Here is a 14,908-nt window from a genome sequence, read left to right as displayed (position 1 = left end):
CACTTTGGGGTCTCAGATGGCAGTATCTCCATGAAAACAGCTTATTCCAATATTTTATTAATCTGTCAGTGAATAATAGTCCTCCAAAGTGGCTATGACAATTTCCATTTCCATTAGTATTAGATGGAAGTTCTCCCATTTTACCAACATGTGACACTGTCACCTTAAAATACATGTCCTCTTAAAGTTTTTAAATTTAATAAATACTATTTAGGGCTGATGCCTAGTACTAAGAGCATCACAAATAATAATTCATTTAGTTTCATAATCCAGTAAGAAACAAGTACTGTGTTTCCCTGAAAATAAGACAGGGTCTTATGTTTATTTTTCCTCAAGAAGACACCCTAGGGCTTATTTTCAGGGGATTTGTTATTTTCCCCTCAAAGCCTCAGCTTGCAGCATGCACAGGATGGCTGGGACCTGACAGGGGGAGCTGACCTTGTTGGTGAGGCTGCCTGCACCTTTCCGGTCACCTCTGGGATAGAAGCTGTCACGATGGGACAGATGAGAAGGGCTGCTCGTCTTCTTTACCGCTCCACAAGGAAATGCATGGGTTGTGCAGATACGTAGCCACACCCATCACTAGGTCTTATTTTCAGGGTCGGGCTTATATTGCGCAAATGCTTAGAAATCCTGCTAGGGCTTATGTTATGGGTAGGTCTTATTTTCGGGGAAACACGGTACTAGTATCATATCTATTTTATATGGAATATAAACCAAAGCATTCAGAGGACAAATAAACAGCTCAGGTGGTGGGGCTGGGATTCAAACCCAGCCTGGCTCCAGAGTTCATGATCTTTAAGATTATGCAATTCTGCCTCTCTCATTATTATTTTAAAATCGTGTATCTTAATCATGTATTACTGATTAAAATTTATCTGAAGATTAATTTATAGTGATGATCATTGCAGCACAAGAGAGAAATGGCTAAATAAAAAAATCATACATATAGTGAAAATACTAAACCAACAGTGAAAATACTAAATCATGCAACCATTAAAAATTATACACTAGTAAAATCATTCAGTAATTCAGTTATTTACCAGGCACCTACACTACGTGGCAGGCAATTGTAGGCACTAAGGGTATAATGGTGTCAATGACTGAATGTTTGTGTTACTCCCCCAACCATTCATGTTGAAGTCCTTGGAGATGGGGCCTCTAAGAAAGTAATTAAGATTAAATGAGGTTATATGGTTGGGGCCCAGATTCAACAGGATTAGTATCCTTATAAGAACAGACACCAGAGAGCTTGTGCTCCCACCTGTGTGCGTGCTTGCTCTCTGTGCAGAGGAACCAAGGAAAGGCTATGTGATAACATGGCTGCCTAAAGGCCAGAAGAGCCCTCACCAGAAACCGAATAGGCCAGAACCTTGATCTTAGACTTCTAGCCTGCAAACTGTAAGAAAACAAATTTCTGTTGTTTAAACCACCCAGGGCATGGGTATTTTGTTGTGGCAGCCTGAGGAGACTAATACAAGTGGTAAGATGGACAAAGTCCTCACAGAGATTGTAGTCTAGTGCAGAGCCAATAAATAGGTAAATAAATATATCATGTAAATTTGGCTAGTGATACCAAGCCATGAAGAAAAAGAAACTAGTGGAAGGTAGACAGTATTTTAGGTGGAAAGGAAAGTCTTTCCCACAGATGTGGCAGAAATTTGAATAAAGAAAGGAAGTGAGCCTGGGGGAAATCAGTGGGAAATGCCTTTCAAGAGTAGAGAAAAGCAAGTCAAAATCCCAAAGCAGACCAAAAAAGCTCGGCTTGTCTGAGAAAAAGAAAACAGACCAATGTCAATGGAATGGCATGATCAAGCAAGGGTAGGTGATAAGGAGAGAGAGTAAGTGATGATTCAAATGATGTTAAGAAAAATAGTTTAGATTTCATTCCAAATGAGATGGGAAACCATTAGGGAAATTTGAGCAGGCAAGTGACATGGTCTGATTTACATTTAAATTGAGTTTAAAGATACAGAATTCACATAAGGTACAAATATAACTGAGGGTTGTATTTGTAAATAAAAAGCCCTAACAACAACAAAACTTCCTCCTGGAATAAATAAAAAGCCAAACTCCATTTATGTGATCAAAGTTACCCATTGTGAAGGACCTTAAAATGTAGGTCTACCAAGCTGGGCTAAAATAGACAGTAGGGCCACACTAACCTGTACAAAGTTCTAGAAGAGAGCTTTAGTAATTTGAAATGTAATACATTCAAAGACAGAGAACATTAAAAATGTTCTTGATGAGTTACTGAAATAGGCTAGGCTGCTCTACTGTGCAATGATCTAAAGTTCTGAATGGTTTTCAGAAATCACTCAAACTGGCCCAACCACTGTATCAGCTCTTCTGCTCCCTTAATCTTTTATAGAAGGCGGTAGGAATATCCTAAAATACCTACTCACACACATACCAGGCATGGTGTAGTTTACTGGTTATTGATATATAGGCTTTTGGATAGCTGTAGGTACCCTCTACTAACCCATGTCATTCTATAGCCAAGAAAAACCCCTTTTCATTCCTCCAATCCTATCCCCTATCCTCCCTCCCTCCTCCTCCTTCTTTTTTTTTTTTTTTGAGACAGAGTCTCACTTTGTTGCCCGAGCTAGAGTGCTGTGGCATCAGCCTAGCTCACAGCAACCTCAAACTCCTGGGCTCAAGCAATCTTGCTGCTTCAGCCTCCCAAGTAGCTGAGACTACAGGCATGCACCACTATGCCCGGCTAATTGTTTCTATATATAGTTTTAGTTGTCCAATTAATTTCTTTCTATTTTAGTAGAGATGGGGGTCTCGCTCTTGCTTAGGCTGGTTTTGAACTCCTGACCTCGAGCGATCCTCAAGCCTCGGCCTCCCAGAGTGCTAGGATTACAGGCGTGCCTCCCTTCTTCTTAGCTTTAGAATATATCTTTTTTTTTTTTTTTTTTTTTGAGACAGAATCTCATTCTGTTGCCCTGAGTAGAGTGCTGTGGTATCAGCCTAGCTCACAACAACCTCAAACTCCTGGGCTCAAGCAATTCTCTGCCTCAGCCTCCTTAATAGCTGAGACTACAGGCATGCACCACGATGCCCAGCTAATTTTTCTATTTTTTAATAGAGACAGGGCCTTGCTCTTACTCAGGCTGGTCTTGAACTCCTGAGCTTAAGTGATTCTCCCGCCTCGGTCTCCCAGAATGCTAGGATTACAGGCATGAGCCACCGGCCTGGCCCAGAATATATTTTGATCCACAAAAGTTAGTTAGTTAGTTAGTTAGTTAGTTAGTTATTTTTTTATTTATTTATTTAGAGACAGAGTCTCACTTTGTTGCCCAGGCTAGAGTGAGTGCCGTGGCATCAACCTAGCTCACAGCAACCTCAAACTCCTGGGCTCAAGCAATCCTACTGCCTCAGCCTCCCGAGTAGCTGGTACTGCAGGCATGCGCCACCATGCCCGGCTAATTTTTTCTATATATATTAGTTGGCCAATTAATTTCTTTCTATTTATAGTAGAGACAGGGTCTCGCTCTTGCTCAGGCTGGTTTCGAACTCCTGACCTCAAGCAATCCGCCCACCTCGGCCTCCAGAGTGCTAGGATTACAGGCGTGAGCCACCGTGCCCGGCTGATCCACAAAAGTTGATAAAAAAATTTAGACACATACATAGGAAATCTAGATATCAATGATATCTAGAAAAGGAACACAAGCCCTATGTTCTGACACTTTAATATTGATCTGGCCTCAAATGAAAATGACATTGCCCCCTTTAATTTATAAACTGAATATCCTTACTATCCAAAAACAAATGGATTGTCCTACACTACTGTCATTAACAATGCTAGGTAAAAAGTCTCTATGATTCAGCAAACAAATATATACAATTTAGTAAGTAAAACAGACTAGTAATTAAAAACTCACACAAACATCATTTCTCAACATGGCACGAGCTGTCCACCCACCCACTTCTAGCCACTTGCTGTAAAATACAGGGGCACAGACAGGTAGAAATAATGGGGGAAAAAAGTTTTCAAAAAATTCTTATTCTCAAATAATAAAATTCTTATTTCTGAAAATTTCAGACAATAAAATATATATTTAGGTTGAATATGCCAAAATTTTTCAGAAAAGCAGATAATATACATGAAGTTTTTAACCCACAATAATTAAAAATATATTTTGTGAATAAAAAACAGTAAAGTTCATTAATATAGCTCAGTATCAGAAAAATCTACAATTTTTTAAAATATTATATCTCTACTATACTCTTCATTGTGGATAAGAAAAATAAACGCCAAAACATAATCCCCTTATTTTGTAAGAAAAACTTTTCTGTAAAAGGTTTTATATAATATGTCCCTGGTTCCAAGCAGCAACAATGGATAAAATGGAAGGAAAGGGTGAGTCATTCAAACATACTTCCCTCCTTCCCAGCCACCACCAGAAATTACGTTACCAAAAACAGTAGATAAGACAACATCCAAACACAATAGCTGTTCAACAGTATCAGGAAGCCCACAATACTGTAGAGAGGTCATATCTTTCTCAGAACTGAGTTTTTTTGCTATTAAAGAAAAATGCCATTATAATCCATAAATTGCATTACATTAATGTAAACAAAAGTAAAATTTACTTACTTTAGCAATCTGCAGCAATACAATGCAGTGTTTAATTGATTCTACCATGCTCTATAAAGACAAAACACTGATTTTAGGATTGCCTCCAATAAAATGGTCATATGATCATAGTTAAAGCTTAAAATACAAAAATCATTTCAAATGTACAGGATGATTTAAGTCTATATGCCACAAGAAATACCCTTTCTGGATACCCAGCAGGTTCTGATATGTTGATAGTGTGAAATGAAGTTATTCATTAGCAATGCTATGAATGTTAAAGAAAGCCAAAGATTGTTAATTTATAATGAATAATATCTAAATGATTTTTTTTTCTCTTTTTTTTAAGGAGATAAGATCTTGCTATGTTGCCCAGGCTGGAGTGCAGTGGCTACTCACAAGCACAACCATAGTAGTACACTACAGTCTAAAACTCCTGGGCTCAAGCAATCCCCCTGCCCCAGCCTCCCAAGTAGCTGAAACTACCGGTGCATGCCACCATGCACAGCTCTAAATGGTTTTCAACACTTCAAACAGAAAAACATATGAATCTGATTAACTTTCAGATTCTAAATCAACAGCAGCAACCCTAAGACATCTACTTAAGACTTTGATGGAAGCATAGAGAGTAAAGGATCCTGTCAAAATATTGGTACACCTGAAATACTATTTTGCCTGGTTTTGATCAAGATATAAATCTCATTAGTAGCCCATTATATAATGTCAGAAGGCCAGTACATCAGAAAACTTGAATCTCAATATATTTTAATAAGAAATTGAATATACACATTGTACATGGATGGTACATTTTATCCAAGGATCTCAGACAAAACCAGAAACAGATAAAGTGGTACATAAAATCAATTTCAATTAGAGGGATTATTCTGTAAGGTTAAACTCCTTTGGAAAATAACATAATTCTTAAACACTCCTATAAAAATTCATAAAAACTAAAATCTCAATTGTTTTTGTCAACAGTAGCATCTTAAAATAGAAATAACATTTTAAAACAACTTTCTAATGCAAATTCAGAGTTTATTGAACACATAACTTACATTTGTTGTCTCTTTGAGAGTTTCAATTTTCTGTGAAAAATATAAATTTTAACAGAAATAATCAGAAGTGTAAAGAAGCATCATTGTTGTTTTTCACTGGTTACTTAAATAATTGGACCAAAATGTACTCATTCTAAGTGAGTATAAGCAAGTTGGGAAGGGAGTGTTTTTTGTTATATTTTGGTCTTTATCTAAATCAAATATTTAAATAAAAATTCCATGCATTTTATGGATCAAACCATCTTAAACAAAATTCATGTGATTCAATTCAAGATTTGTAAGAATAATATAAAACATTCTTATTCCTTACCTGAAAACAAATTTTATCTTTTCTACAGATTTCACTGATTTATAAATGCTTATTTTCCTTTCCTAAGTTATTTAAAAATGACATGACTAAATTCCAAAACTAAGAACAGAAGATAAGTTAGAACATGAATTACTACTATTACTAAGTTTTAAAAAGCCAAATACAAGGCTATAGTATACAGAAAAGCAAAAAACAAACAAAAAACAAAACAAAACAAAACCAAAGAATGCTATATCAGAAAACCTAGTCAAGGAAGGAAAAATGTTAATTAGAAAAAAGATAATACACAAACTACAAAGTAGATGAACTATAATTAAAGCAGCATTTGCTTTGTTTCCTATGTGACTGCTTGTCTAAAAATTCTTGCCTGTTGGTTTATTAAATATCTGAAGTGACCACATGTAATATAACAAAATAACTTTCTACCTTCAACATATGATAACATAACAGGAAAGAATTTGCTCCTAGGAATGTGCTGTTTACATAAAGAGTATTGGAATTTTGTACATTATCCTCTTGTTTAATTATGAATGAAGTCATAGCAGAAATTCACCAGGAGAGTCCTCCTGAGGTCCATATTGATCAATAGGTCACTAATAACTATTACAATAGTCAAAACACTTAAAACCAAAAGGCTCTTGGATTTAAACATTTTACAGCCAAAATCATGTGTTATAGGAGTTACCTTTCTCTGTTCATCATCTTTGCAGTTTTGAAGCTTGTCATCAAAAAGCTACCGGATTAAAAAAAAAAAATGGTTATAGCATCAAGACACTTTCCTACACTGTGTACATTCACTAAACACACAAAAGCGAACTTGAGTTCTTAAACACATTTCTTCCAGGGATGATTTATATGTATATATTTTTCAAGACAACATGTGCCTTTTTTTTCAAGGCATTGTGACAAGTCAAATTCTGTTATATGAATGATTTTAAACAATCAAGATCACTTTGGAAGAATTATAAGCAAAAGAAAATAGGTAACTTTTAAGAAATTAAAATATCAGTTCAAACTCAAAGACTTTTTTCTGCTTTGTCTTCCATGATTACAGTCCTTACCCCAGGACCTCTGAATTTAATTAATTTTAAAGCAGGAATTAAAGGAGTAATGATAAAGGAGACAGAGAAATCACTTTCCCTATATTCCCCCCAGACACCAAGAAATTAAAAAACAAAGCATTAGAAATTGAGCTAATAAAACTTACCGGTTTCATGGAAATCTTAAACAGAATATGAACTTAATCTCCCCTTATTTTCTTCTAATTATGTCTAGATATTTACCTTTTCCTTAATGACTAAAAGAGTACATTATACAAATACGCTATTTACCAATATAATTAGAGATAAATATCTTTGAATAAGTCAGCTTTAAAAATTGCTGAAGAAGCACATGAGAATCGTAAATAACATCAAGTAACTGTTTTTACTCAAAATCAAGTTAAGTAACATTTACTACGTGATAGCAACTTAATATACAAACTAATGCCATACCTTTAATTGTTCTATCAAGATTTGTAGGTAAGCATCAGCCTCTGTAAGTTTCTTATCAAAGTCTTGAACACTAGGAACAAATCCTGAATCCAATCCCTAAAGAAAAAGAAAATTTGCAATTAAGTTTAGCAGAACCCAAGCAACGTTTAATAGTACATAAAATACTTCATCCTTCATACATGAAAGATATTTTAATTTTTAAAATAGAAATAGTACTTTTACACAAATAGATCTACTTAAATTATCTAAATTCTGTAAGAATAGTGATATATCAATCTCCCTCATCAACTTCAAGCACTATCCATTCTTATCACACATGCTACTGCTCAAATTAGGATTTATTCTTCTCTTTAGAATCACTTTTTCTCTCCCCAAAACCCCATAATTGGCTGCCAATCACCACCATAGAAACATTCCCTTAATCTTCACTTCATATTCTCACTGTTTAGTTCTCCCATTCCTTAACCCACCCCATCAACTCTGACGTTTTCCTCCCACCTCCCTTATCAAAGAAAAAAACCCAAAACTCCAAATTCTCACTTCTTCTAAAGAAGATTCCCCTCTCTAAGTTAAAATGACAACACTTCGCTCCTAATCAAGTTTCCTACTTAATTTTCACCTTTGGCATGAACACTACACTCTGGACTTGGTGTAAATGTTTATTTATTTAAAGAGCCCACTTATTTCTCACTTTAAAAGTCCAGTATTTGCATGTCCTACTTTTTGTACACTTAAAATTAAGCTCTAAGAACACTGAATTCCTATGTTTTAATTTTACCTAAAAGAAACTTTTGAGTTCTTAATCATCTCTGACCCAAAACCACACCAATCCTAGGTGTAATAGACAAAGTAGTTGGAGACAAGACTACCAGCGTGCCACATTTATGTGTTGAGTTGTCATACAGTTAAGCAGGAGAGTAAGGGTCAGCAACCATTACTGTCAGAATCCCAACCCAACCACAAAACTCTGTCCTAAATGGGTGAAATATAGTATTTCAACATACCCATCTCAAACTTGACTATCACTCGTCAGATCTTTCCTGCCTTTGGCCAAAGCATGCTGAACTTCACATTCCCATTTTAGTAAATTGAGGCCAAAGTTCATTTTGTATTATAGCAACACCTCATCTTTGCATATATAACACTTTATCATAATTAAAGCACTTTTTCAGCCATTGTCTCAAAGCACCAAATTGAGATGGTATAGTATTATAGAAACAACAATGGGTTGGAAAACCTGATTTCTAATTTCAGTCCAGCCACTAACAAGATACTGTGGCTCTCTAAACTTTCAAACTAAAATTCAAATTCTGAACCAAAACCTTAAAAACCTTAGTCCTATTAAGACCATGGGAAAGACAACCTAACTTGTATTTTATTTTTCAAATTCGAATGTAATAAATCCTAATTTTAGTCCAGCCACTAACAAGATACCGTGGCTCTCTAAACTTTCAAACTAAAATTCAAAATCTGAACCAAAACCTTAAAAACCTTAGTCCTATTAAGACCATGGGAAAGACAACCTAACTTGTAATTTATTTTATTTTTCAAATTCGAATGTAATAAATCCACTTTTGTTTTGCATACATCTCAAGAAAATGTTTGACTATTTTAAAAACCCTTCCCAATGAGCGGTGTCATGTATAAAAACAAAGTTTAAGAAAGAAAAATCATAATAAACAATGTCGACAAAATCCAGATATATTTATAAAATGTGGTTAAACATTTATATTTATAAATGTGGTTTAAGTACGTTTTAGTGTACTTAAATTGGGGTTAAACATCTCTTGAACACATTTTTAAAGGTAACCCAAGAAGTTCCTATTAGAGACATTTAACATGTAGTATATGAGAATAAAAGTTGTAGAAAGGGAAGGATAAATACATCACATTTCATAGCTACTAACTATAGTACTACACTATGAAAGAAGGAAGCAATTTCTTTCCATGTTATTGTACTATAAAAAAATTAGACTGGCTTAGTTTTGTTTTGTTTCACAGAGCAATATAACATAATTATTAATAATTTAACTATCAGACCCTGTTAAAATCAGCCAAATGCATTGTTTTTGCTAAATATTTATAAAGGTCAGAGATATATTCATAAATGAATACAAAGTGAAGCATCTAAGAGAAACCCCTGATCTTTAACAACTTTCCCTCTTCTGAATCCATTTAGAACTACCATTGTAAAAATCTTATTAATGTGTCCCTTTGAACAAATCACCATTAGATTAAAAATCATCCAGTGAATAAAATTAGATTTAAAGTACTGCTATCTCCTCACCTAAACACCTAAACTAATTCTTCAAAAACAACCCTTTAATGGTGGTAGAACCATAAGAATCTCACCTTGGTTCTCTTCTCAGTAGTCTTCCACAACTTTTTTTTTACTTTTAGGGTAAGCTCCAAGTCAAAGAACTACTCACCCATCCATTTTTCTTTAATGTATAATGGGAGGTTTATAATGACAGTTATCAACTTAAAATCCCACAAATGGCCTAACTGCCCTTGCACAGTAACCTATAAATTTTTGATATACTTAAAAAGAAAATCTACATATACAGTTGGCCCATCTTCAATCAATAAAATAACATGTACAGATTTATAAGTAATACAGACAAGTAGTTAACAGTCATTAAACTGTTTTCCCAGATCTGGTAGGAATAATGCGCTGAAGTACAAGTCTGACTATATATTGTGACTTACAGTACACATCAAAGTGACCTAGTCCAAACTCCCACTCACAGAAGTTACTTTTGTAACATCTTTGAAAGTCATCTAGTCTTTGCTAGATATTTCATGAGATGAGAAACCCATTACTTTCTAATGTGGACTATTTCATAAAAATTACCTGAAAAGTATTAACTGTTCCTCTTTCCATTCAACATTTAGAACACTAAGGTACTACACTTAATCATATTAATCCTTCTTAATGGACTTTTTTTTAAAAAAAACAGGACTAAAAACATAGTCCTTTACCATGTTGAGGGTGGTCTGTCTTCCTCTGAAAAGAAGTAAGAATAGGAGAGACCCTTTAAGACAGATTGTGACTTCATACTTCTTACAGTAGCTTTTGAAAACAAGTAGGTTGGGAGTTAAGCAGATATACATTCTAGTACTCTGTACTTGCCCTAATATTTATCACATTTTATCATAATTAAATATTTAACTGAGTGACTTCTCAGAATATGTATCTGCCCTCTGCCATGAGGGCAGAACTGTGCCATTAATTCGTCACTATACCTTCCAGGGCCCACTCAGTGTTGAATGAAGACATGTGGCACTGGCTGTAGTGTCTGGCAACCACTGATGCCGCCCTATCACTCTTCCCCAGGACCTCTTCTCCTGAGATGTCTCTTACTTTTTTTGTCCTCTTTCTCATTCCTTTTCTTTGCTCCCTCACTCCTTTTCTTCTTGTCTGTCTTTCCTTCTCTTTTGTACTGGTCCTTCAGTAGTCACTGAAGTGACTATATTGCACTGTTGGCAATAGGGACCAAGGAGGTTGCTGCTCCCAAATATACTATATTGGTGGTGCACCATAACTTGATGATTTCTGTATGAATTCACTCCAAGTTTAAATTTAACACAATTATAGAGACATAAAGACAAAATGGTCTTTGATGTAACAAGAAATTAAATTAGAAGAATCTCAACAGAAATTAAACCGCAACTAACATATTTCTAAATTTAGAAATCTATGTAAAGAAAAACCACTTACATGGTAAATATGCTAAAAACAAAATAGTCTCTAGTTTTCAAAAATACTTTATTTTTAAAAAAAGCTAATGTAGACACATAAAGTCAAGAGTAACACATCATTCTGTATTATCCAGGATCTATGTATCCAGTTTAATATAGAAAGAGAAATATATACACCAGGGCCAATTTTTAAAAAAATTTCTGAAATAATACCTACACTGGTAAAAGAATATCAAACTGCCTCAAAACAGTCTATCGGGACTTCCTAGTATCTTTCCAATACTTATGTTGAATAGCACAATTTTTCTCAGAAGGCACTTAAAAGCTAGCAAATGTCAACAAAATTAAATCAATACTTATTAATGATTTTAGGTGGGACATTAAACACTATACACATACACACAGCCGAATGTTTCACCCCTATAAAAAAGAAGAGCTGTGGCAAGGGAAATCCTTAAATCTGTGTGAAGTACATATGAATTATAGCTGCTTTGGAGAGATACTTCCATAGTATAACAGTACAGGAGGCAATTTCTGAGGCAGAGTAAGAGCTTTTAAAGTAATTCCTGCTAACAGAAGAAGAGTAATGAATAGCAAAGATAAAGGTGGTCAAAGGTCATTTAAGATCAGAATCAGGAAATTAAGAAATTTATGGGTGACTTGAGGAACCAAGAATAAGGTAGAATAAGAAAGCTAAGTAATAACATTGAAAATGAATTTTCATATCAAATTGTATTTCACAGTGAAAACAAAAAGGGTTAAGTGCCCTACACGTAGTACTTTCTCTTATACAGGACAAAAATATTAATAGTATGTAATAAAAATATGTTGCAAAGAGAGAAAAGAAAAACAGAAATAAATTATCCCATGTATGTCTCATAGAAAAATCCAAAATAACAAAAAAACAGAGTAAGTTACCAGTAATAGAACTGTAAAAGAGAATAACAGCTTAAAAATTTAACGAAGGAAAAACAAAAGAAAACAAGCCTCCTAATTAAAAATAAATGGCATGAATCTGGACAAAAGTAGACAATTTTTAAAAATTAGCAAAACATACACCCTGTAATTAAAGTAATGAAAACTTTGCAAGAATGTCATTTTGGTTAAAATATGAGAGTACTGGAAAGTTTATGTTCACAATTAGCAATTTGAGATGACATGCATCACAGATAAGCTTTCATCCAATGAAAGAAGTATAGGGCATACTTACAATTGAATCACTTACAATTATTTTTGAAAATTCAAGAACTGGAGAGATACCAGAAGACTGGAAAAAAGCAAGTGTGGTACTGATCTTCCATAAAGGTAAGGAAAAGAGAGAATAGAAAGTTACCATGCTGTGAGTGTGACATCAATAATAAAGTAAAGGAATAATAAGAGAAAAATCTGTAACTACACAGAGGAAAAAGCAGGTACATAAACAGCAAGTGGCAAGTTAAAAAAAAAAAACATTATGCCAAATTTAATGGCTTTTCTGTTTCTTAGAAATCAAGTTAGCAAATCCAGTTTTTAGGGAAATGACATTTTGTCACCCTATCAAATGACTTAAAAGTTGTTTTAATGATGAAAAAAGTATACTAAAGAAACCAGAAATATTAATAAAACCATGATTTTATGTGAGGCATAGTAATCTGTGATTTTCTTGGATTACTGAAAATTTGGAGACATTTATAATCCCTATTGTCCCGGTAGTCTATCTACTTCTACTAAAGGAAGAATAGGATTTAGAGATACAGAGTTCCATGGTTAATTATTTCTACCTTTTTAAGATCCTAAACAATACTCAACTATCGATACATTTGGAGTGAAGATTATCCATTCAAAAACATGCATAAAATTGAGCCTAGTATTAAACTTTTTCCTCCACTGTACCTTTCGGAAGGTATTTTCCATTTAAATCAATGTCCTGATAATCTAAGGCTTCTCTATTATCAACATAGTAGTAATAGCTATGTTACCAACTGCTAGGTATCCCAAGAATGCTCCATAAAGATAAGGTCTTTTTCCATAGTCCTAAGTGAACGGTTCTAATACCATGGATTCACCATGGATGCATAATAAAAATTAAATTTTTTCAGAGTATTAGGTACTCTGCTAGACACATTTGCAAGCTTTCTCATTTCATCATCACAACATAGCAAGGTAGGTAGATATTATTACACCTATTTTATAAGTGCTTACCCAAATCATCCAGTCGAAATTATTTTAAAGTTGGAATTCCAACCTAGTCCTCTGACTTCAATCCATTACACTTTTCTATATTTGAAAAGAGTTCATGACATAAGGTCTAAAATGACATGACATATAATCTAAAAATTGCCTGATGGGGCTTGATGTAGTGAAAATGAGCGCAAGCTTTAAGAACTGATCTAGTTCTTAAATCCTGAATCTGTAAATTCCTAACAAAATTATCTGTGTGATCTAGTCAAGTTACATCCTCCACCTTCATTTTCTCATCAATATGGGTATAATAATAAACTACTCAAGGTTACTGGATAGATGAAATGAAATAGTATCTGTAAAGTAACAAAGTAGTAGATATTCTACTTCCCCTTTATAATTTGGAGACTTAGATAACCAGGATTCTTCACCATATCCCCAGGCCCTACACAGTGCCTAACATATGGAAGATACTCAATGAGTATTCGATGGATAAAAACAAAAAGAATGAATAACTAGATAACTCTATAAACCACATGCAATTTTCATGGAGATGTACAATGAAGGACATAAGTATAAGTTAAAGTGTATTTAACATCCCTTTAAAAAAGAAAAACAGACAGCTGATGAACTCTGAAGAAGATAATATGGAATGGTAATAAAAGTATGAGCAGAAGACAAAAACAAGTGATAAAACAGTGTGGAAAACAGATCAGAAAAAAATCCAATGAGATATTCATAAAAGTACTGAGGTAAACTGTACCTAATTATACTATTACCTTTATAACAAAGAGTAAAATATTAAGAAAGCCATCTCTTCCATAAAAGAATCAATTTTTGAACATACATTAGTTCTTTGAAAAACCAGACTTGCTTTTATCTTTAAATTTACGAAGAAAATATTTAGGCATAATGTCGAGTTTCCATTAAACAAAAAAAAAGCCAAAACTAAATAAATCTGAATTGCTCACATATTGTTGTGACAGAAATGTGCGGCTTTGCCAAACATGAATCAGATACAAACACCAGTACTAAAATTCATCAACGCTGATCATAACTCTTAGCACAACTCCTTACTCTTCATGATGTCTTCATCTAATACTGACATACCCTTTGACTTAAAGAACGAAACACCGAATCCATAAAGTGCTTTGGTTACTCGAACAACTAAACACTAAAGGTTTGGGATTTATACCATTTTCCTCTACTTAAATCACTGATAGTTTGTCTTTCCAAAATATACTCCCAATTTATTCAACAAACCACATACAAAGTTACCAAACAAAACTAACCAAAACAAATAAAAACCTGAAGTCTGTAAATAGGATGACCATATATCTTAGCTTGCCTGGGATGGTCTGCTTATGCCTATCATCTTCACAAAATTATTAGCAGCCTCCTTCACTCTCAAAAGGGTCCCAGTTTAGACAACAAATTATATGGTCACTCTATAAAGGATGTAACTAGCATCTTTAAGATATAGATGTCACGAAAGGCATATAAGATTGCCTCAGAGGATTCATAATACAGCAAATTACCCTTTTTTTAAAAAAAAATCTAAAATGAAACCTGACTGTACAGGCTCTGAATGCAGAAAGCAAAC

At 34.1% G+C, this 14,908-nt stretch overlaps 1 protein-coding gene across 12 annotated transcripts in view; it reads right to left on the bottom strand.

Annotated features, from left to right (window-relative positions):
• The window catches only part of OSBPL9 (oxysterol binding protein like 9), a 174,162-nt gene that overhangs the window by 36,025 nt on the left and 123,229 nt on the right, over nt 1-14,908 (bottom strand). For 8 of the 12 annotated variants that reach the window (XM_012776195.2, XM_012776196.2, XM_012776210.2 and 5 more), the window contains 4 exons: nt 7,444-7,539; nt 6,636-6,683; nt 5,641-5,670; nt 4,607-4,657 (listed from right to left, as the gene is read on the bottom strand). In XM_012776195.2, the coding sequence (XP_012631649.2) occupies nt 4,607-4,657; nt 5,641-5,670; nt 6,636-6,683; nt 7,444-7,539 (225 nt within the window). Of the gene's footprint in view, nt 1-4,606; nt 4,658-5,640; nt 5,671-6,635; nt 6,684-7,443; nt 7,540-10,297; nt 11,998-12,370; nt 12,440-14,908 lie in introns of those variants that run through there. The other 4 variants (XM_012776194.2, XM_012776192.2, XM_075998324.1 and 1 more) reach the window with 2 other exon arrangements.

Source organism: Microcebus murinus, chromosome 2 (genome assembly GCF_040939455.1).
Source record: "Microcebus murinus isolate Inina chromosome 2, M.murinus_Inina_mat1.0, whole genome shotgun sequence".
In the NCBI taxonomy this organism is placed as follows: Eukaryota; Metazoa; Chordata; class Mammalia; order Primates; family Cheirogaleidae; genus Microcebus; species Microcebus murinus.
Note: the sequence above shows the minus strand (reverse complement) of the source record. Positions and strands in the feature narration are given on the sequence as shown.